Genomic DNA, 24,824 nt, shown 5'->3' with positions numbered 1-24,824 from the left:
AGGTGTTGTTTTAGTGAAAAAAATATTACCAAAACAAATATAACTGAGTGCTTACCATGTGCCAGATACTGTGATGGGGGAAGAGTGACTAAATAAATGAATATGATGCTATTTCTCTTGAAGAACTCATAGTTTAATAGTACAGACTAAAAAATTTTTCCCTCTGTAAAAGACAAAAGTGTATTATCATAGATTTTTTAGACTTAAATGTATCATTGAATGTAAATAGTGCATGACAGACTGTAAGCACTTATTAAATGCTAGTTATTATTTTTATCATTATCATCTGACACAATGTGGTAACCTCCACAGTTGATCTAGTGCAGTGGTCGGCAAACTGTGGCTCGCGAGCCGCGATTTGCCGCTTTGTTGACTAATGAGTTTGTCGACCACTGAGTTAGTTTATACTTCGGATTTTATGGAAGCAGTATGCATCTAACATGCCTTGTATTAGTAAGTAAGAGACCTGTATGAAGGACTAGGGCAGTGGTCGGCAAACTCATTAGTCAACAGAGCCGCAGTTTGCTGACCACTGATCTAGTGGATTTGGGGAGCAGCAGGTCCAGTACGTGGGTTTTAAGTTATGAGGATGGAAAGGACTTCGGGAAGAGACAGGCAGGGGCCAGAGCAGGCTAAGAAACATGGACCTGACTGTGAAGACAGGGTTTTGGAGCTGTTTTACATGGCACAGTAAGAGGCTCGTGGGTTACGCTTTAGACCAGTGTTTCTCCAACTTGTATATGGTATGAATCCCTGTGAAACAAAAATATTCTTATAGAATACCTCTTCCAGTATTCATTTAAATTATCTTTAAATATTTAAATATTTCAAACATAGGTAGAAACTCCTTGTGCCTGGGGCTTTTAAACATCTTGAAAACCAAGATGAATTTTCTAAATAAAATACAAAACTGGAAAATTAATCAAATTAAAAGTAACAGTATTAATTCAAGACAATAGTTGATGTCTTGTTGCAAGTGACTAACCACTTGCATGACATGCTAGAGGACTGTCTGGCTCAGCATGCATGCCCCGCCATGTGCCATGTAATGACTCTGTTTGCCTTGATATCATGCCATTCAGCCTCCACTTGTCTATGTCATTGACACACCACTGGCTGTTTTTTTCTCCTCAGCTCTGAAGAAGATCTCCCTTTATTATAAAATGATACAGAAAGTCCAGAACATGTTCAATTAACTTTAAAAATCAAGATTATCATTAAAACTAAACACAAAGTTAATATTCACTAAGAACCCATAAAACTCGATGAATATTTTCAAGGATACAAGGGTATCACAGTTAGAGAAACACTGTGTTTTATTATGCGGGTGTGGTACTGAAGACTGACATACAGCAGTAGTTCATAATGCAGAGGACTGGGAAGAGAATCCATGGTGCAGTCACAATACGGGTCCCTAGGCCTCACCCTTTTACAAGGGGGCACAGAGAGGTTTTGAGGAGGGCTCAGGAATCTAAAGGTTTTCAGGGGACATTTACACACAGTCATATTTGAAATCCTTCTCTTGATTAAATAACCTCTAAGTAAAAAACACCCAGAGTGTTCTTTGTTTGGACCAATTTTTATTTTTGTTTGAATCGATACCAATACGAATCAACTGCATATTTTGAAAAGATCTGTGGACAAGTTCAAGTTCACAAAGACATTGAGAGCTTAGATTAGATGAAATTTAACTGGGACAATTTCACAATTTGGCTGTCAATTTCAAAACAGAAACCCCCTCTCAGGCCCAGGGTCAAACACAAATCAAAAGCAGCTGAGACCACCTTTTTTTGATGATTCAGACCTTCCATAGGAAGAAAAAAAATCAAATCATTCTTTCCATGACACTCTTGAAGAGTCTTTGCTTGTTTTTTATTTAGCATTTCCTTTTTTCTGCCTTGTAATGGATGGTTTTCAGGTTTGTCTCCTCCCCTAGTCTTGACTTTCATTGAGGATAATAAATCATGTCTCAGATATTTCTGCGTCCCTATCCACTGCACCAAACTACTGTATGGTCATTTCCATTTTTAGGAGGAATCCCTGGATTGTAAGATCAATTTTTTATGTAAAAGACCTCAGTGCTTTCTCTTTAGAACTGTAGGATGTGAGACAGGGTGGACAGAGAAGGGGAAGATAAAAAGTTGCTGGAAGTGATCCTCCCCCAATAAAGGTGAAAGGCTTTAGAAGGGACGCTTGCTTCTAGCACCTTCGTAGCCTCCCGTGGAAGGGAGTGACTTCTGGGAGTAACAGATTAACAATTTTTCTCTTGCATATCAGAGACTCATCAAATTTGTTAATTGTCAATATTTAAAATAGGAAGACATTTGGGAAAAGCAGTATGGGGACAGGAAAAGAGTCCAGATTTTTAAATTTTAATCCTCACCCAAGGATATGTGTTTTTTATTGATTTATTTTGTAAGGTGGAGAGAGAGAGAGAGAGAGAGAGAGAGAGAGAGAGAGAGAGAGAGAGAGATAGAGAGAGAGAGAGAGAGATATCAGTTGCCTCCCACATGCACCCTGACTGGATATCAAACGCGCAATCTAGGTATGTGCCCTGACCAGGAATCAAAGCTGCACCTTTTGGTGTAATGGATAACACTTCAACCAACCGAGTCACCAAGCCATGGCAAGAGTCCAGTTTTTAAGCTCAACTACAAATCCTGGTTCCCTCACATAGCAGAAATGTGACTTTAGACAAGTCCCATCACCTTCCATGCCCTCTGTTTCCTCATCTACCAAGTGACAAAATACAGCCTCCTCTCAGGATGGTCATGAGGCTGAGAGATGAGGATGTAAAGCTATGAGACACAGGAGACCATCAATGAAGGGCACTATTTACTTCAAAGCCATAATTTCTAGCTAAGGAAACCAAGAGTCAGGGAAGTGAGCCACCATGTCCCAGACACACATTATGCCAGTGATAGAAACTGGACAATGACCACAGTGACTCATACTGTCACCAGTTAGTTTTTATTGAGCCTGTATTAAGTACCTGGTGTCATACTAAAAACTTGGCATCATCACCTCACAACAGTCTCATAAAGTGGGTATTTTAATTTTCTCCATTCTGGAGATGTGGACATAATTTAGAGGTCAAAATAACTTGCCCAGGAGGATCACAAAGGGCTAGAGTTGAGATTCAAACTCAGCCAGGCTCTCTACGTCCATTTTCCAAACTAGTGCTCTCTCCTCCATCCTATCAATCCAGGTCCATCATAAGCACCCAATCTGATCCAGCCTTATGGGGTAATGGCAGGTCCTAGGAGCCTCTGATGTGGGCCAGGGGATTTATTATCCATTACCCCACATCTCAGGTGGACATGCTATTCTGTGCCAGAACCCCCCACTGCTGCAGACAGAACCTTTAGCTGCACCTGTGCAGTTTTGTAGAAATGAGCTCTTAGGGCTGAGATTACTTCACTTCTGGGAGGCCTTGCATTAGGTTAGCAGGGATCTATTTAAGGCCATTAGTTCTCCTCACAGGAGCCATCGAACACCCATTATCTGGGAATACAGCTTAATCCTTATCAGACTAAATTGAGTTTAACCTCAAACACTGGTGAGAAAAAAAACTCCATCCCTGGATGATTAACAATCCTCTCAGACCCCCACTGAGAAAACAAAAAAGAATAAATCAAGTGCCTCATATTCCTGGGTCCGTCAGTAAGGAAATAATAGAATGAGTGTGTTGCCATCATTAATCAACCAAAGGTAATCTGATCATCTCTGAAAGATGAAACTCACATGGCCCTCAGCTTTTACTTTCCCTCTTCCTTTACAGCAAAAAAGGGAAAAATCTGCCCTAGTTGGTTTGGCTCAGTGGATAGAGCGTTGGCCTGGGGACCAAAGGGTCCCGGGTTTGATTCCAGTCAAGGCACATACTTTGGTTACAGGCTCCTCTTTGGCCTGGGCCCTGGTCAGGTCTAGTGCAGGAGGCAACCAATTGATGTGTGTTGTGTGTTTCTCTCACATCGATATTTCTCTCTGTCTTTCCCTCTCTCTTCCACTCTCTCTAAAAATCAATGGAAAAATATCTTTGGGTGAGGATTAATTAAAAAAAAAAGGGAAAAAATCCCACGACCCTTTAGAGAAAGAATTATCCACATTTTGCACATTTAATAATCATAATAACAATGACTTCTGAATATAGAGATTTTCTCTGTACCATAGACATTGTGGCTTTTTATAAAGAGTTGCAGAACTGCATTTTGAGAGATGGAGGGTGTTTTCTTTGGAAGTGAGTTGGCTTATCATTTAAGGTTTATGTTTTGATCCCAAGGCTAAGTCACATTCAGGCTGGTCGGGAATGTGATGTTGTGAGGAGGTGAGTACACTGCAAATGTTGAATTAGATGTTGGACTGGTCCCTCCTGGCCCTTCCCTCCCTTTCTTTATGACACCACCTAACATTTTGCTGCCTAAACACAATGATGAGGCCATGGTTAATGTATTTCTGTTGAAAATAAGAAGGCCTTTCTGTGAGATTTTTTTTGGTGAGACCATTTTATCATAGAAATCTATGAGCAGTTGACAGGTGGGGAGAATAGGAAATGTCTTGCCAAGAAATCATTCAATGGGAAGCCTTGCATCTTTAGTCCCCAAGGCCTTTCTTGGTTGAGCAGAGCTCAGAGCAACTCAAAAAAAAGAAAGTTAGGTGTAGATACCAAACAGTGATTCAGAAAATTCAAACGCTCATGAAATTTTTTTTTATATATTTCAGGGGAGGAAATGGTGTATAGACTGAGTTAAATAATAGATTTGTGCTTTTTTTCAGTGTATTTCAATGGATTGCTCTGATAGAGGATTTAATTTTGACTTTCAATTTTATTTCAGTGCATTGCAATGTATTTTAAACTTATTGCTCTAATAGAGGATGTGATTTATTTTTTATTTACCAAGGCAGCCTCACTCTCCATCAATTATACTACTGGTTCTCAATGATAGAGAGAGAGGGGAGTATTACCAAAACCATCCAGAGAATCTTTTTAAAATACACATACTCATTTTTTTCTTTCTGTGTACATTTATCTGGATGTGGCCCTGGCCTGGGCCCCTAGGGAGCATATTGTTATATCTGTGTCTGGGGCATGGGGTTATGAAATGCTATCTCCTACTCCTTCCTCTCAATCATCCACTTCAGCACCTATTGAAGGGGAGTAAGGCAGACCTGATGAATGCAAGCAACAGAAAGCTTTCTTTGACCCACACAGAAAATGGTACATTTTATTAGCTTACCTTTCACAGTTAGGTCCAGCGTAGTTTTCTTTACAAATACACCGAACAGCTCCATTTTTTCTATAGCAGGATTCTGCAAAACTGGAATTGTAAGGGGATATTAGAAGTCAATTCCATAAATCACTGAAGAGAGCTTCTTCAAATGAGTGTGGTCTTTTGCTTTATTTAAAGTAAATGCTCTTCCTTTTGGAAAAGTTTAGGCCAGGAGGCTCAGACAGAAAATGCCACACTCCATTTGTGAAACCATTTTCCAGGTTCGCCTTACTTATTTTTCCATAGAGGCATTTCATTATTTTTACTGGAAGCAGTGGGCATTTCAGAAAACCATATATTATATATAAAGTCTAAAACACATATCCAAAGGCAGATAAAATAAGCAAATTTTGCCTGCAATTTTAGATTTATGTGAGAATTTTCTCTTATTCCCATTACTTTCTGTGTATAAATTTGAAAGTTCCCCCTTTTTTATGTCTAGATCTCTTCCACTCTTTACAGGTATGAGCCAATTCTAAACTATCCTATATATTAAAAGGCTAATAGGCAAATTGTCCCCTTGGAGTTCAACCTACCTGGAGTTCAACCACTGGCTATGCTGGGCACTGACCACCAGGAAGTGGCACAGAATGAAGGAAGGCCCCGCTGGCAGCCAGCAGCCAGGGGAAGGAAGTCCCCGATCAGCCCTGATCGCCGGCCAGGTCTAGGGACCCCACCTGAATTTTGTGTACTGAGCCTCTAGTACTCTAAGTATAATCTTCACAGAACCTTAATTTCTTTTATGTGCTCCTTGAAGAATGGAAACAAAGGATGGAGGGACTGGCCTAGTTGATCAAAGTCACAAAGCAAGTACTCAAGCAATAGGACCCACAGTAAAAGGATTCTAGTCCACGGAACCCCTCTCTTAATCCTTCATCTTCATATTTTTTTAGATAATAAAATTTAGGTCAGAAAAGTAATAAGAATATTAGTTCAGCAGAATAAATAACCAAATTAATTATTAAGGCAGAGGAAGTGAAATATTACTCTGCACATGTTTGGATAATTCTACACTGACACATGAATCCACCCATATGAGGTGGGTATAAAAAGTTTTAAAGACTCTTAAATTAGTTTTGGCCTAGGTACTGTACAATCGATGGAGCATGATCTGCTATTCTCACATTACTGCATGTGTAAGCAATTTTACCCTAATGGGCTTTCCGAGGAAAGAAAATGGATGTGTTTGCTTTGTTTAAAGATATTTATAAAATCAAGTCAGAAAACAGTATGTGCTTCTCAGTGAAAGGTAATACCCACAATTTACTTCCTTTAACAGTTTGATTAAAAACATTCCATGAAATTACATTTCTTTGGCCTTTACTCTTCATTTTGCTTGTTCTTATTCCTTAGCTGTCTTAAAGAAACACTGTCAGTGAAGAGTCCAGGACATTCATGTTTCTTTGAAGATGTTTCTCTCAGCAGCCTGCATACTGCTTGAAGAGCTGAAACATCTGCCAGTGTCTGGAGTCATCTGCCTTGAGCTAATGTCCTGCTGCTTCAAACAGATGACATTTTCCTTAATTGGAGCCATTACCATAGCTAATAGTAGACATGGTGGATGTCTGGCCAACCCCAAAATAAATAAATGAATTCTGTGGAAATGGTCCTTGGGAATAGCTGTGTGACCATTGGTCTCTGTGGTGGGAGACTCAGAGGCAATGCCAGCCGCTGAGGGTTCCTTTTTTTGTTTTTCATCAGCATTAAATGTTTGTGTTTTATTCAGAGGAAAGTCTGTCTTGGCTGGGGAAATGAAAACACTGTGCCTTTCTCAGCCCGCACTAGCAGCCATGGTGCCCTTTCTAAGAGGAAAGGAGCCTTTTGCTCTTGGAAAACCCTCAAGGGAACTTAAAGAAAAATAGACTCAGCACTGTTTGTTGCTAAACTCCCTCAGACTTTATTTCCTTGCTTTCTGATGTGGCTATTGTAACTAGAAATCCAAATCCTGGGTCAAATAGCAGATCTCTGAGAGTGTGATTTAGATTCCATACTTGTGCCTTTCTGAACTCAAATCAAAGTCCTGGCAGTTTCATTTTTATAGAAAATAGAAATGAATTTTAAAACAACTGAAAGAGACAATGGTGTATTTGATTTTTGATAATGTATTTGATTAGTGTTTGAGATCAGTTAACTGAGTCAATAATAAGGCCAGATCAAAGGCTAGAACTTCATAGGGTCCAAGCAAATTTGTCCTGTTTTATGATCACTGACTACCTCCCCACCCCCATTTCTGTCCCAGATTCCCCTCCCCCTCACCCCCAGGGATTTGGGAAGTAGAACTATTGCCACTACAAAGAGAGCAGGTCTCTCACACCCTTCCCAATTCCTCAACCTTCCCACGTATGTTCTTTACTTATTGGTGGTGTACTTTTGCTTTTGTATTCATGTTCAGCAGGTTTTTCAGCCTCAAATCTGTATTATGGAGACTTCAGTTTTCATGTCTGTGAATATGCTCCTAACTGCAGAGCACATTCCATAAGACTTTCACTCTTTGGAACTGGGATCCACTCACACACAGAGAGAAAGAACATGGGTGAAATGGTTGTCCTTGATACCCATGGGAACTTTTTCTCTTTCAAGGTAAGAAGGTTATTACCCAATTGGCAAGTTTCTGCTTCAATTATTTAAGAGTTAACAGCTCATCCAGAGTGGCTCAGTAATTGAGCCTTGACCTATGAACCAGGAGGTCATAGTTTGATTCCTGGTTGGGGCACATGCTGGGTTGTGGACTCAATCCCCAGTAGGGGGCATGAAGGAAGCAGTCGATCAATGATTCTCTCTCATCATTGATGTTTCTATCTCTCTCTCCCTCTCCCTTCCTTTCTGAAATCAATAAAAAATATATTTAAAAAATAAATGATAAGTAAAAGAATTAACGGCCTTCACAATAGCTTCTTGATCAACTGAAATGCTAGATAATCTGGCCTAAAAGGGAAAATGTCAGTTGCTTTAGGAGCTTCATAATACTGCTGTATTTTGACTTATTTTAGTAAAGGCATGACTTTTTGACTGTCTTATTCACTACTTTGACCAACAACTGGTACATGATTGGCACATAGGCACTCAATAAATATTTCTTGATTGCATGTAGACAAAATTTCTCAGTCCATAGAAATGAGTTCCAAAAGTCTCTTATCTCAAGACATTAATGTCAGGTAATTTAGATTAAAAAGTCTTGACATAGGAATGGAATAAAAAATGCATAAGCCAGACAATACAATTAGCATTTGGGATTGCCTTTTTAATTCTTCTGTTAGTTTCTAAAGAAACTTCAGCTCAAAGCTTATAAACCTGTTTAGAGCAGTTAATGCTTTATAACATCTTTGTTTACATGGGTAAATGAGTGATACCTGTTATTAGGAAGTTGGAGGTAAATATATTTATCAAAATAACTATATCACATAAGAGAGTGACATGCTAAACATATCATCAGATATGGTTGAGACTAATGTTTAAGAGCAGAATATTAATGAAAAGTAAAACAATATACCTAGATGAGGTGACATAAATCAGGATACACTTGAATGGAAATAACAGAACATTTAATGTTGGAGTTTTCTACTTTCACTCTCAGTACCATTCATTTTGCTCAGGTTATTAATACCATTGGACATGAAAAATTACAAAACAAGGGCTGAGGCGGTTTAATGATTTCTAAAGAAAGATGGGGCTATAAAACATCTGACTTCTTCCCAGACTGTCAGACCCTCAGAGGATTTGAACAAATCACAAGCTATTAGGTGAAATGTTAATCAGTATTGGTATTCAATTAACGACAAAACATTAGATAGACATTTGGTTGTTATCTCCTCTTTTTTTCTCTTTTTAAGATAGTGTGTGTGTGTGTGTGTGTGTGTGTGTGTGTGTGTGTCAGGTATTGAGGTCTTTTAAGTAATTTTATATGCATTGTTTAACTTAATTTTTATAACAGATGTCAACTAAATATTACATCCAAACCTTTAGAACAGTTTCTGACATAGAGTAAGCAGAATATAAGTGTTAGGAAAAAATATAAAGTATGTGTTTACTAAAACCAACATCAAACATACTCCTTTCCATGTGTAAGGCACCAACCCAAATGGTTCACACATATTATCATAGTCTAACTCTCTGAGGCAGATTCTGACAGCAACTTTGATTTACCAAGGAAATCCTGAGATCCAGAGTGGCTAAAGGAATCAATAAATGGAACTAAGATCTGAATCTAGTCTCTTTGACCCCAATCCCATGGAATATGAGACCTTGTCTGAGATCATACAGCTATTATGTGCCAGAGCACAGATATTGACCTAGTTTCATTACTCTACTTGAAGATATATGTGTGTGTGTGTGTGTGTGTGTGTGTGTGTGTGTGTGTGTGTGTGTATGGATTTTGTACAGGGTTCCTAGCACAGTGCTCCTAAAACCCTTGGAATTTCAAGACTGTCTTTTGTCCTTCATAATGAGTTCCTTTCAACCATACCAGAGTTTATGATGATTAAGTGATTCTTGATTATCTCCTACATAGCTTCTGGATGGAGGCTAGTCTGCCAGAGGAACCAACTACACAATTAGAGGATTGGAACTTTCAACCTCATCCCTCCCCCAACCTCAGGGGAGGGGAGTGGTGCTGAAGATTGAGTTTAATCACCAGTTATTTAATCAATCATGACTATGTAATGGAACTTCAATAAAGCTCTTCAACAGCAAGGGTTGGGGAGCTTCTGGGCTGGTGAACACACTGATTTGCTGAAAAGATGCTGCCCCAGGAGAGTAAGCACACAGAAGCTCTGGTCCTTCTATCTCCTCATCCATACCCTGCCCTATGCATATTTTCCATTGGGCTGTCCCCGAGTTGTATCTTTTATAATAAAACTCACTTTTCTGAGTTCTGTGAGTCATTCTAGAGAATTACCAAACCTAAGTGGGGTTGAGGGGTCCCTACATTTGTAGTTAGACGGAAAAAACGTGAAAAACCTCTGGACCCCATTTCAGCTGCTTCTGAAGTGGGAATGAACCCTTAAGCTCTGGGGTCTGCACTAACTCTGGGTAGTTGGTGTGAGAATTAATTGATTGTAGGACACCAAGTTGGTATCAGAGAATTAAAGAATTGGTGGATATTTGGAAAACCAAATACCAGTACACCATTTTAATTCTACAGTCTATCATTTTTAAGCCAATAAAATGGCTAACCATGACTTGACTACTGAATTTATGCATATTAACTATCTGGAAAGAAATTCACTATTTCCATTAAGATGTATATCTATGCTCTTTAACTTCTCACTCAAGCCAAAACACAACCAGAGGTGAAAATTAGTTTTCTTGAATATCTTCTATGAGGTGATTAGCCTAAAGCATGCATTCTGTTTGTGTTCTAATTCTGATTGAAAAGCCTGTTTGGCTGCAACTTAAAGGGAAATATCCACTCCGTCAGAGTCTAAAGAAAATATTGGATTATAATGAATCTATGGGCATTATCAGTTGTGATCTCTCTAGGTTAAGGGTTAGCCAAGAATAGGTGAGATTACCCTTGCTTATAAAACTTGGGAGACTTCATTAACTTTATGGTGCACCCCAATATTTTGGGAATGGAGTCATCACATATACTGCAAGCACTTAAGCTTCCCTGAAAGTATATTTAGGCTAGATATCTTTCCTGTATCTTTTTCAATCTCATCTCAGCAAGAGGTACTCAGTTTTGACAATGGGAAAACCTTAGAACTCTGGATAGAATTTAAAAAATGGGGGTGGGGTGGGGAGAGATAAGCACTAGAAGGGATCATCTTCCTTTAGGACTTACTTGGCCAAGTATGGTAGGGGACAGGGGCATGGCTGACAGAACCGGGGGGGTCCCCTGATGGAATCTCCAATATAACCATCTAGGCATTTCTCACAGTGCTCTCCTGTCGTGTTCCGTCCGCAGTGCTGTAAGACAAAAGATAGGAAAATTGACAAGGACACAAAAGGAATTTTACAGATAGCAAATCTGGGAAGCAAGTGATACTTCCAGTAAAGAGAATGTCAGGCTTGACAGAATAGAGGGTGTGCATTGGTACTAATCATCACAAAGAATACACGTTGCCCCAGTTAGTGCTAGAAAGTGTGCACAATGATGCATGACTTAGTCCTGGATTTCTGTGTGAGCACTAGCAGCCTGGGATTCTCTTTAGAGTTTGTGTGCTTGTTTCAATTCAGAATGCTAATCAGAATGATCAAATTCTGGATGTTGTAGAAGCATCAGCTTACTGACTTGGAATGAATATGAAATGGAAAAAAAAAAATCTTTGTGCTCACCCGTGACACTGGGAACAATTTAAGGATTTATGGCAAGCATGTCAAACTCGCAGCCTGCAGGCCGCATGTGGCCCACAACGAATATTTTTGTGGCCCAGCCAATATAATGATGTGTAAGAAACGTTTTAATAAAAATTTCATAACTTAATTTTTATAATATCCTGTTATACATAATTATTTTTTTAATATATTTTATTGATTTTTTACAGAGAGGAGGGAAGAGGGATAGATAGTCAGAAACATCGATGAGAGAGAAACATCGATCAGCTGCCTCTTGCACACCTCCCACCGGGGATGTGCCCGCAACCAAGTTACATGCCCTTGACCGGAATCGAACCTGGGATCTTTCAGTCCGCAGGCTGACGCTCTATCCACTGAGCCAAACCGGTTTTGGCTATACATAATTATTAATAACGAACTACAACGTTCGCTAATGACTGATGACTATAACCTTGTTGCATTCATTTCCCTTACTTGCCTTAAATGCAGGCGAACCATTTCTTTCCACTAATATTAGCAGCGAATATTTTAGCAGCCAGTTGCCGAGTCATTAGTCTTGGACTGACTTGTTTGGTGTGTGCAACAGGAAATATTTCGCTTTCGGAGAACAAGAAAAATAGGTTTATTTGCATTACACTTATTAATTTGTGCAGTTATTCAGTGTCTGGTAAGTTAATGTTCAAGAAAAAATATTAACTTTTATTAAAATGTTCTATTATTTTATGTTAACAATTACTCATTTATTTCAGCCCTTTGTATTCAGCATGTCTCTATCGAAATAAACATACGTTTCTATGAAAATTGAAGCTTTTGTTTAGTTGAGGCCCACATAAACTTAAACCTTGTTTATTTGGCCCATGTTAGCCTTTGAGTTCAGCAATCTTGATTTATGGGCTTGGAAGAACAAAATGTGTCATTCTGAAGTATAAATGTAATGGAAAGTAGATAAAGAATATTCTGCTAATGGACTGGTATCTTGTATAGTGACATACAAGAAATAGTAAGCTGGTTTATTTGTATGATTTATCCATTTGTTGTGAGGGTAATTAGAAAAAGCACAAATAGGCTGATTTTTCTGCCTAGATGCCTGTTCATCATTTGAGATCTTTATCTAGTCTCAGAAATTCCAGGAATTCCTCCCTGATGCTCCTCTCCTGCCACTGCACACATTATACTGTTATCATCTGCTCCCAGCTTGTGTCTTTAACCAGTGCACTGCCATCAACTTGACTGGAGTAGGTACTCATAGCTCTTTGTCCCGCTGATGGGTTGATTTCTGACTAGTACTCTGTAAGTGATGCTAGTTCACTGGTGGTTTTCTCCAACTGGACTAGCCTAGATTGCACAAGGCAATGCCATTAGCATTATGATATGTTTATCTTCACATTCACCAAAGTGTTTAAAGGTTCAATAGGGTTAGAATCAGAATGCCATTGAAGAGACATCCTCCTGTTTGAGCAATTCCCTTAGTAAGACCTATGCACGGAGCTTCAACAGAATTAGTTTGTGTTTGTTTTTTTTTTTCCAAACAGTGCTCTGTGAGGAAGCCTGGGGAAGGCAAAATGGAGCAATAGTAGGCTGAATTCTGAGATTTTTAACCTTTTCATGCTATGTTGAAGTTCAAAATAAAATAATGGTGAGGCCCTGCTGTAGACATTTTACATAGATTAATTTGATTTTCACAATAATTCTAAGGAAAGCTACATTTTCTCCCCCATTTTACATGTGAAGAGATGACAGCACAGAGAAGTGAAGGACATCGCCCAATGTCAGGCAGATGGCTAGGCTATTCATTCCCACATTATACTGCTTCTCCAGAAAAGGCTTCTTTCTAGAAGAGTCACAAAATCATTGCATCAGAAGTTGTCAGACTATTTTATGAATAGTCTGAGCTTCAAAGAAAGTATAGCACACTAGTAAAAAAAAAAAAAAAGAGGGATACTATTGTGCAACAAGCTATCCTAGTTGAACACCCTTTGCATACTTAATTGGTCATCGTTGGCTCCTGATTAGAATTATGTTAGAATGGAATTTAGGGGATAGTTCAGATTGCCTGATAGATCAGTGAAAATTCTGAAAAATAAAGTCTGATGTGCAGACAACAGGATGTTAGCATAGTTCCCTCATAGTTCTTAACACTGTGTCTTGTGCTAAGTCAGTTGTCAGAAAAAAAATGAAAGAAAAATTGGCAAATTGATGTCTGGAGCAAATAAAGGAAATTAACACTCACCAAAGCCAGCTAAAAACTAGTGGCAATCTCTCATCCCATGGAAAACCAATGAGCCTTGTCCAACCACCAGGAATCTAAGCCATAAGCAATCTGGCAGGGCTACTTGTAGACTGGGGTCAAATTTGTCTCAGTCCTTGTTGGACAGATGAAGCCCATCTGTGCAGGCCATTCTTTGTGCCTGGAATGCCTATTAAGTTGCAAAATGAGCTAATTCCCAATTCTGTCCCCTTATGGCTCAACAGATGCTTTGGATTCCTTGTCAGGGCTCTAATTCTGCCATAGTAGCCACAGGAGCAATAACCAAATCTCTCCAGCCTCTAAATGCTCAAAGTGCAAACACTGATTTTTCTCATCTGTCTCCTTTTGAAGGGTTTATAATGAAATTTCCTAAAAGGCACTGATGCACAGTCTGGGAGGTGGGCAGAGAGAATGCTGGAAGCAGGGACTGGCTCTTCCATTTTTTACCTGGTTGATTTTGAACAAGTCACTTGGCCTTTCTGGGTCTCTATTCTCAGGATCTAGACTAGAAGGCCTATAAGGTTTCCTCTAGCTCTGAAAATTGTTTAATCTGATATTGCAAATATCCCTTTACCTTCAATGCTCTGCCACTTAAAAAAAAACAGGAAACAAAAATGACAACAATCAATAAGTATGTTGTTAGAAGGGAAGAGTTATTTTTAAATAAACCTGACCTCACTCAAAAATGTAAAAAGCATTCTAAATCTTTGGCCAGTGGTTAAGAAAGCTACTATGTAGACAGCCAATTGCACATTGGTAATAGGAAGGATATTTGGATACCAGCTGTGTCTTCTTCACATTAGAAGTGATGTCCCTTACTGATTTGGCCACAGTACCAGCATAATGTAGGAAGAAAGCCTGAAGGATCAGATTAGTCTTGGTGTGGTTTGTCACATGCTTTGTGCAAGACTATAGATCTGTGTTTTTTGAAGTATGCCCAGGGAGGTGAAGACTATTTTCATAATAATACCTAGATTTTATTTTCTTTGACACTCTAGTTTTCTCATGTGTGTAAGGTGGAGTCCTCCTGAGGCTACAAGACAGGAGATAATCCACAGATTGATGCAGAAGCAGATATGAGATCTAGCTGCCTCCCATTAAACCAGACATTAAATATACTTTCAATATGTAAATTTACATGCAATGGATTTATTATTGTTGTTTTTCAAATAAATTAATAGAAACATATTATTTTAAATTTTCCATTTTAAATTTCAGATGCTGAAAATACAGATATAATCCACATAAAGAAAAGTCATTTGGCAAGCTGAATAATTCTTACGAGTGTAAAGGGCTCATGAAACAGAAAAGTTGGAGATATGCTGTTCTGTCTGAATCAGTGATTCTCAAGCTTTAGTGTGCACATGAATGCCTGGGGCATCTTGTGAAAATGCAGGTTCTGATTAAGGAAGTCTGGACTATGGCCTGGGTGTCGGCGTTTCTAATAAGCTTCGAAGTATCGTCAATGCTTTCGGCCTAGCCAGGGGTGGGCAAACTTTTTGACTCGAGGGCCACAATGGGTTCTTAAACTGGACCGGAGGGCCGGAACAAAAGCATGGATGGAGTGTTTGTGTGAACTAATATAAATTCAAAGTAAAGGAGCAGAGGGGAGAGCAAGAGAACCCTCCGCTTTTTCGGCTCCGCGGGCCAGATAGAACAGCTGAACGGGCCGGATCCGGCCCTCTGGCCGTAGTTTGCCCACAGCTGGCTAGACTGTACTTTGAGAAGCAAGTGTCTGGCTAGTTCCTCAGCATTGAACCTGAGCCTGAGTCTCTAGCATAACAGACATTACCTTTTCCTGAAATTGTGACTCAAGTGTCTCATAAATTATAAAATCAAAGGTTTGTGCAATTAAGTTAGTTATTTTATCAATCCATTCATTCACTTAACAAACCTAGATTAAGCTGATATCCTGATAGATAATGAGCTGTGACTGTTACTAAAATGAAAAAAGGTGGTTCCTTCCTTTCATCAGCTCACAGACTTGTGGAGGAAACAAAGATAAACAAGGAATAATACAGTGTTTGTGCTCTGAGGTATGCATTCAGTACATTCCCGCTGTGGGACAAAGAGGAGGGAAAGATTCTAGCTTTTCCTGAGAAACTTGGAGAAACTTAGTAGAGGTGGTGACATTTGAATTAGGCCTTGAGGGCTGAGCAAGAACAGGGGAGAGGCAGAAAACAGGGAAGTACAAATTGGGACACCAAGTACAAGAGCACAGAGTGAGTTTAGATGGTAGCGAGAAGCTCAATGGGGCTGGAGTAGAAAACCCTGGAGAATTTTAAAAAGGCGAATGCCTTGATTGGGTTGTGTTTTTGAAAGGTGTCTCCATCGCTAGTGAGGAAGACACATCAGGGAAAGAAGAGTTTGGAGCAGGCATTCCTACCACCAGTCATCTCTCTATCCCCCTAACTCCTTCCTCAGGCCTCCTTCTGGAGTTTTCCTGGGGAATCTGCCATATGCATTAGAGTTGCCTGGCTTTTGGGGCCCTGCCTGCAAGACTCAGCTGAGAACTCTTCCCATTGTGTTCCAGTTCTGATAAGATGTAAGGTGGCCTTTTCGAAAGACACCAATATATGTTGGACTGCATTAGTTAAGCCACTTTTCTGCATTTGATAACTTAACATTACTCTTGTGAAAGAATTTCTAAGCTTTTCTGATATGTCCAAAAATGGTAATATAACTTTATTTACTCTATATTTTATTGTCAAAGGTCGTACTAGTAAAAGCAGCCTGTAAAATATAAGGCCACATTGAAAGAATTAGAAACAGTTGAGAGAGGACAAGGCAGAGGCATTATAAACCTTTAAAATAAAATAAAATAAGGCCTTTTATTTTTAGTTTCTTATGGAAGATGAAAGGCATGAGTTAGGCCAGGTGAACTGCAGCAACTGATTGAAACTCTGGTGCCTGCAGTGAGCTGCAAGGAAGTGTTCATGTGGAGCTGTTGCTTCGCCGCTCCCTGAGAACTGAGAAGGAGCTGGGGCTACAAAGCAGGAGCTGAGACACTGGCCCTGGTTGACCAGATGGCCAGAATTGGGATATGAAAGAAACAAATAAATATGAGTTTGATTTTTGTGTGATACCATAGACAATATATTTGCCAACTAAATGGCAACATATTCTTTCTATATTATAAACCTCTTCTGCTCCCTCACTTGTGCTTAATTAAACACAAATTACATTTTTTGTCTTTCAAAATTAAATTTATAAGAATATATTTATGTTTTAGCTCTGGGGGATGAGATAGTGCTTTGTTTTTCTTTTGGATCTCATGTACAGTATATATCTGTGTAGTTGTTATTTTGTTTGTGTGTTTTTTTTTATATATATATTACTTTAACTAGGGAGAAAAATATTTCCCTCCAGGTAGGGTGGAGTGGAGGAATCACCGTTAGGATGAATAGGATGGCTATTCTTTATCTCTTTTTTCCATTGTTCTGTCTTGAGAAAAGTAATTGTAGGAAGATTGGCAACTCCCCGAGTGTGCATAAAAGTGTTTTACACCATAGCCCATCCCCAATTTTATTAGAACCTCTTACGCCCCAGGTGCTGTGAAGGAATCAGAGGATGACTGTCCCTTCAGAAGCTCCTGGCTAGTCAGGGAAAAACCATGATAGCTCCTCTTCCGACAAGCGTCACTGTCAGCAAGAGCGGCTTTGTCATAGCTCTCCATAGGCACTGGCAGGAGGAACTTATTTCCCTTTAATGTATTTGTCTTCCCTCTTATTGACTGCCTGACTAACAATAGCTGATGAACTTTCAAGTCCCTATTGACTTATATTTTAATAAACCAGATAACAAAGAGCCTTTATTTAGTCAACCTATCAGAGCTGTACATTATTAGTTCAAGTGCATCCATGGGATTTTCTTTTCAAATGTCACTGGGATTAAAATAACAGGAAACCGGAGATGGAAGCATTAGAAAGGGGTAGATTTTGGCAGCTGCATATGCCTACACTGCTACAGAGGACATCCTGGATGGAATGGCTATTTAAGAAGAGGGGAAGGAATACAGAAATGCCAGGACTAAGCAAAAATACAAAGACAGCAACTGTTACTGTTTGCCACTTGATTCTCTCTGTCCCTAGAACAATGGCAACTGCTAGGTTTAAAATAAATGAAAACATTCTAACTTGCATTTTAATGTAAATCATGAGTAAAATAACACCTTCATGTACACACCTTGGAGCCCACTTATAATCAAAATGACCTGCTCAAAAGAACAATTATATTAATTTTAAGGTAAATAGGTATACTTAATTAAGTATTCTTATATTTTATGCAAAAATACTCTCGCAGTTCTGGAAAGCCTCTTTTGCCTCATAGGAAACTGAAGAACCTAATAGCTTATGAAGGAAAAATATGATCTTAGGGCACAAGTGTTTAAAAATGCCTCCTATGACTCCTTACATAAACTATTTCTGGTAAAGTTTTCAATTCCCATTTTCACTAAGTTGCCAGTCCATTTAGTGGAAATGGAAAATATGTAGCAAGTATTTTTTGCTAGAAGGCTTCTAAGTCTTCATAAGTCTCAATCATATTTCACTGAAGAACAGTCTATTGGAGAATTCACTTCAGTTAAGAAAAAAAAAAAAAGTCTTCTGGGCGTTTGATCACAGATTACAAAGACCACAAGGCCAAAGTTTCATTTTTATTAGCAACTTGGTTCGAAGCTAATTTTTTTTTTTTTAATTTTGATCTGTAGACCTGACTACCTTATAAGTTGTAAAATAGTCTATGAAACAACTGTTTTACTCTCCCAGTTTATGTGGAGTGAAGCCAAACATGTGGCAAACTATATTATTACAGAGGAATTTGGATGGGTGGTTTCCGCCTATGTGTGTTCTTTTCAGTCTCTTGTTGGCCCACAGCAGGAAGCCAGCTGCAGAGGGTGGTGAGACACTGACCCTGAGGGGCACGTGCACATGCAGACACATGCCTCGGTGGCCACTTATAATCATAAGCACTTTATATGGGGTGTTTTACAGGAAAAGGTAAAGGATAAGAAAAAAGAGCTTGTTAGCAGTTTGTTCCTAGGGAGCTCCAATGTCCAGAAAAATATTTTATTCCCACCCAAGATGCAAAGGGCCAGTGAAATCTTTGAGAAGTGCCCCCCACCTACCACACAGAGTCCAGAGCCGTCCAGGCATTCGTTGGAATTCCCGTTACAGTCACAGGGCAAGCATTCTCCCGACTGGGCAAGAAAGAACCCAGCGCCACATATCTGAAACAGACACAACCAAAGTATTTCCATTATTGAAACGATCAATTTTGGTCAATATTTTCTGAGAACAATAAGAGGATATGACTATCAAACTATTTCTTTACAAAACATACACATGATTTATACTACTATTCAGGGATAGGTGATGTATATTCAATTTTCTGTTACACATTTTTCCTCTCTTTTTTCACTTTGCTGGAAATTAGGAATAACTTTAATAGTGTCCCATCATTGTAAGGAAGAATAAGAAAACTTTAGGTGACAGTAAATGAGAAGAAATGTTTTCTTCCAAAACAAAACAAAACAAACAGGAAACAAAGCCATGGCTGTTAGGATGGGGAATCGCATCATGCTCCCTATAAAAATGTGGGGATTCAGAGATTATCGGCTATGACATAACAATTTAGAGCTGTGTCTTTTATAGCTCAGGCTTTTGAAAATTTTTATCTTTTCAGATCCTATGTGGGCAGTGTTGCTATATATCATTTATCCTCACAACTCTGTGAGGAACACATTATTTTCCTTCATTTTAGTAATAAGATAATTAGACCCAGAGGTGGGTTGTGGCAATGTTACTGGAAACCACCTTCCAATGCACAAAGATGAATTTTCATCAGTGTTCCAGCTGAGAAACTTGGTGAGATTGTTCCTGGTTCATGCAATTGGTTTATAGATATGTGTTTGGTGTTTCTGTCTCAATGATGTATGGTAGAAATGGCCTTATAGACCAGGAAGTCTACTCCCTGCCCACCAGACAGATTTACATCTAAAGAATTTCAGACAGATAAGAATCTAGGTTATCACAAACTTCCAAAGTAGGAGATTTCACATCACTGCCTCACCCCCACCCCTATCCCCCAACTGACCCATTGCAGTTTGTGCTATCTAGGCTACCAGGAAATTTTTCATTATATTTGGCGGAAATACCTCTGACTGCTATGCAAACCCATTTCCTCTTACTTTTTTTTCTCTGTAAAGAAGGAAAAAAATCATTAGACACCATTCACAGTATAAAAACACCACCAGTTTGGATCCTAAAATTAAAATATAATATATTCCATTTGGAGAAATTTTAATAGAGGATAATGACATTAGCCCATGAAGAAAAGGCAAAGAAATACCATTTTACTAAGTGAGAGACAGTAAGGCTGAGAGAGAACAAATTTATAATATATAATTGAGAGTTTGTGGATGATAGTAAGCTTTTATCTCAGTTTCCACTAGAGAACGAAAGAGAGGAAAAGGTGCTAAAATTGCACTGGAAGCATTTGATTTAGACCATCTAATAATTTCATGTTTTTGACTTTTGTTTCAAAATATAAAAACACTGGTTTTCATTGTTACGCAGTATATACAGGGTGTCTCCCCTCCCCCCCCTGCCAAATACACACACTTTGAATAATTATTAATTCCAATGGGTTAAATCTGAAAAATAAAGAAACATTAATTGAGCTATCAAAAATGTATGTGAGTACATTTTTGGGGACATGCTATATACTTACATACATATTTTTTTTCTGAGTTTTCTACACTTCTTCATTTTATTTAAAAAATATATCTTGGTTGTGAGACATAAAGTTGATTTGATGACGTTAACTGTTTTTCTTCTTGCAGTTTGACATGAAGAGTGTTTTAATTATAAGATAAATGGATAAAAGTAGTGAGGAGATTAGTATTAATCATCTTAGTAGCTGCCAAAAGAGTGGCTTTTGAGCTCCCTGACCATGTTACGGACATCTGGGGAGCTTCTGAGTCAGTAATTCTGATGGTAAAGCCAAAGAATCTGTATTTTTTAATAAGATACATTTTGTATTAAAATATTATTTTAATTAATTCTTTTCCCCAGCTTTATTGTGACGTGATTGACATGTAACATTCCATAAATTTAAGGTGTACAATGTGTTGATTTGATACATGTACATACTGCAAAGTGATTACCATCACAGCATTAGCGACCATCTCTATCATGTCACATCATCACCATTTCTTTTTCTTTTGAGAACACTTAAGATTTATTCTCTTAGCAACTTTCAAGAATTATTAACTATAATCACAGTGCTGAATATTAGATACCCAGAACTTGTTAACCTTATAACAGGAAGTTTGTACACTTTGACCAGCCTCTCTCCATTTCTTTCATCCCCAACCCCAGCCTTTGTAAGCACCATTCTGATCTCTGTTCTATGAGTTCCAATGAGTGGGCAGAGACTGGAGGTGTATTTGCAGCAGAAAAGCACACTGATGGTGGCAAGGAGTCTGGGAGTGATGCCTGGAAACAGTACATGAGATCTACTTGTACCATCAACTACGGAAAGGACCATCAACTCAAGTTTCAGTAAAGTTGTTTTAAATTGATATTACTTCCAGTCTTTTAGGCATTCCTATAGCTCTTTCTTCTGAAGAAGACAAAGACAAAGCTTGCCCTGGATACATGCATCATTTTGAATATGACAGTGGCTAATCACTTACATCCTTAAGGCTCTGACTGAATCAAGACTCATTTTCTAAAAATAAAGTCACAACATAGAAAAAACAAACAAAAGAAACCCCCAAAAAAGTGGTAAATTTTGTATTTTAGAAGAGCTTTAGTTCACAGAACATTACAAAGGATCTGTTCTGGGTTTTTTGTTTGTTTGTTTGTTTTTATTGTCCCTCGGGGGCATTCTGGAAGAATATGGGGCACTTCTGGCTTGCCCTAGGGAGGGCATGCTGGGCATGGTGCAACGTCTGAGAGTCTCACCCAATAAATGGTTATCTTTCATTCTACAAGATTTGGGAATGTCCAACACAATATTCCTGTAGGTTAAAAGCCTGTTCCACTGAACCCACAAGCTAACTTCATTTTTCATGTTAAACGCAAAATGTTTTTGCAAGCTTTTAATAGGCAGTGCATTTTCCAAGTACACAACTACCCTGTAAATCAAGGGAAAATTGTTTGGTTCTGCATGGTATCTCAATACCTAAGTGCTAGAGCATGAGTACAGAAGGCAGAGCCCAGCGAATTGTCAGGAATACAACAGCTACAAATGCACGCAGATGCAGGTGTGTTGAACCAGTGATTCCAATACACCAGTGTTTTTAGTGTGAGTGATGGAAGTTTCCCAACATGGAAACTAACTTGATGACATTCTGAATAAAAGTAATGTCCCTCAGGGATTCCAGTGTGTGACCAGATTTGGAAGGACTCCTTCCAAGTATCACTCACAGTGCCTTGTACATGTTAATTGCTCAACGAATGGTTGTGATTTGAATGATTTGTATCAGGATAGGAAATCTGAGACATATGTGTTGTTGGAAACCAATGGTTTTTACTGCTAATCCACTCACTGCTTGCTGTTTGTGCTGGATTTGGTCTCCAATCTTTCTCAACACAGTCCAGACAGCCAATGCGTAGACTGGATGTGTGCAAGATGAAATCTTTATGTCATGCCAATTTTAGGAGGAAACTTCACTCTGAGAATCTGTGGTTATCCATTATTCACTCCCCAGGCCCAGACCTTGTGTGAAGGATGACTTGGCTCCAGTCTCTTCTACTGTAGGAGATGGGAGGAAAAGGGGAGGCAGGGATAAGTTTGTGTGAAGCAGTCATTTGGCCTCCTGCCGAGAGGGTGAGGTTGAGGGGTGGAAACCTGGCCAACTCCTTTCCTGCTGGGTTTTGTACACCTGAAAGGATTATATTTTCTAATTCATCTATTCAGAGGGGAGGCACCGTTTTTAAATTCACATAAAGGCACCACATAGGCTAAGGGAAACCCTGGTCATAGGGAGCTTCTGATGCCATTACTAGAGCCCATATACTTGGATGCCTTGGACCTTGTGAGGGAGAAAGAAACTTTTCTCCACATCTAGCCTCTTTTGGTTGGTCTGATAATCAAACAGATATGAGACAGATTAACAAGAGAAAATAACCAAACTTAATTGCACTCTTACATATGGGAGCCCCACATACACAAGAGAGTCAGAGACCCCACATGAGAGATTCAGAGACAGAAAAGGAAAATGGAGTGATAATGATATGCTCAGCTAAGGGATACAGTAAGAGCCTTGGGGCTTAAAAGGGAAAGATGGTCATGTGCAGGATGTTCAGTAATTGGACGTTTGCCCTGCCCTATAGACAGGTCATAAAAGGTTCTTTCTGGTGATAACTCTTTTTAGGGGCAAAGTTCTTAATTTAAATTCTTTAAGAGAAGAGTAAAATTTTGTCATGAGATTGCAGTATCTTGATCATCTTCAGTTCAAAAGAATTTACATGTCAAAGTATCACATTTTGGGAAGGCCTGTTCTGAACCCCTCTAACCTTGTGCTGTAGAACTTTAGAGTATTCCCTGGAGTGGTAAATTATTAAGTGGTTCTGTTAGCAGTGGCAGGAAAGGCACCAGGTGTTAGACCCATAGGGTTCAGCAACCTCAGTACTTGAGTTCTGGCTAGGAAAGAATTCAGAGCCAAGACTCAAAACATTAAGAGGACATTTCCATTTATCTGGAAAATCTCAGAGGTGGAAGAAGTAATTTGTAGAAGAAATGGGCTTCAGAAACAAGTTATAGAGGCAAAGGAAGGGTCCTAGGAGCTTGGGAGTGAGGAAGGTAAAGGTGGTGTCTGGTGGGGGGAGGAGTGGGGAGAGGGGAAGGGGAAAGTTTTGGGCTTTTTTCTGGAAATTGTCCTTCCCCTTAAGGGTTTTAAGGGTGGAGATTTTAGGGGAGGCCCCAAGGGCAGAAGATCTCATTATAATATTCAGCAGCTTTCCAGGTGTGTCCTTTCAGGGTCTAGGTCTCCACTGATTGATTGGTCAGTTCCAGGGCAGGGGTCATTATATTCAATACAGCTGATCCAAACATCAGCCTTGAGGTGGCTGGTTTTATTGCTTTTCTGGACCTGGAGCTGAAATACAACTGAGGCCTAGATGTTATCTCTAGGAAGGAAATGTCAGGGGATCCAAACCACATGACCAATATGCCAGAGAAGTAAGGTCACCCTGGGGGCAAGGTTCCCCCCTTCAATTGTCCTTATCTAGGCACCCAGGGCTGGTGACCTTCTGTACCTGGCATCATCTTTGCTCTGCTCACCTACCACAGTTCAAGAAAGTTTGAGTATTCTCAAGGAAGAGCTGTTCATTTTATATAGAAAAGTTATCATTTCCCCCCCCCCCCAGAAAGTTGTTAATTTTTACTGAATCTCTTATTGAAATTCTATAGGAACTGATAAAATTGACCTTTGTCATATTATTTAAAAGGTAGATCTTTTCAAGAATAAAAGAAAACACTTTTTTTGTTTTTGTTTTAGTTTTGCTCCTGGTTAACAATCTCTTTGCTAAGTAATTTCAAGACCTGTATTTCTTTAGAGGCCTGCAAACAATCAATAGTTTTAGTGTCTATCTGCTTTATTTTGGAATAGTCTCCAGAATTTACTAAACAAAGACAATGCTTACATATATTTATGTATGTGAGCAAGAGAAAAAGTCTTACAATCAGTTTTTAGATGCCACAGTCCAAAGCAGGCTGAAATGGATAAAAAATGTAAAAGCTCACCTTTAAGCCCCAGAAAAAAAAATATTACAAAATAGATACATACTTGAAACATATAAAGTTATTAATATACAAAAACCATTGAATAGGAATATTTACTTTTAAAAAAGTATTTCAGCCAAATTGTCATTTGGCCAATGAATTGCTTTCCACTAAGTCATTTCATAGACCTTTTACAGTTCTCCATTATTGGGCCACTTTGTTATTACATCTTTTCTTCACTCTGACACTAAGATTGGATTAATCCATAACATTTACTTCTGCTTTTGAAGAATAAGAGTGAA

At 38.9% G+C, this 24,824-nt stretch overlaps 1 protein-coding gene across 2 annotated transcripts in view; it reads right to left on the bottom strand.

Moving 5' to 3' along the window:
* The window catches only part of LAMA4 (laminin subunit alpha 4), a 147,768-nt gene that overhangs the window by 92,577 nt on the left and 30,367 nt on the right, over nucleotides 1-24,824 (bottom strand). For both annotated transcript variants that reach the window (XM_080665457.1, XM_080665456.1), the window contains 3 exons: nucleotides 18,917-19,018; nucleotides 11,050-11,174; nucleotides 5,235-5,315 (listed from right to left, as the gene is read on the bottom strand). In XM_080665457.1, coding sequence (XP_080521583.1) covers nucleotides 5,235-5,315; nucleotides 11,050-11,174; nucleotides 18,917-19,018 — 308 coding nt within the window. The remainder of the gene's footprint in view (nucleotides 1-5,234; nucleotides 5,316-11,049; nucleotides 11,175-18,916; nucleotides 19,019-24,824) is intronic.

This window comes from Plecotus auritus, assembly GCF_963455305.1.
Source record: "Plecotus auritus genome assembly, chromosome: 4".
Lineage (NCBI taxonomy): Eukaryota > Metazoa > Chordata > Mammalia > Chiroptera > Vespertilionidae > Plecotus > Plecotus auritus.
The sequence above is the reverse complement of the archived record's forward strand: the minus strand, read 5'-3'. Positions and strand labels throughout refer to the sequence as shown.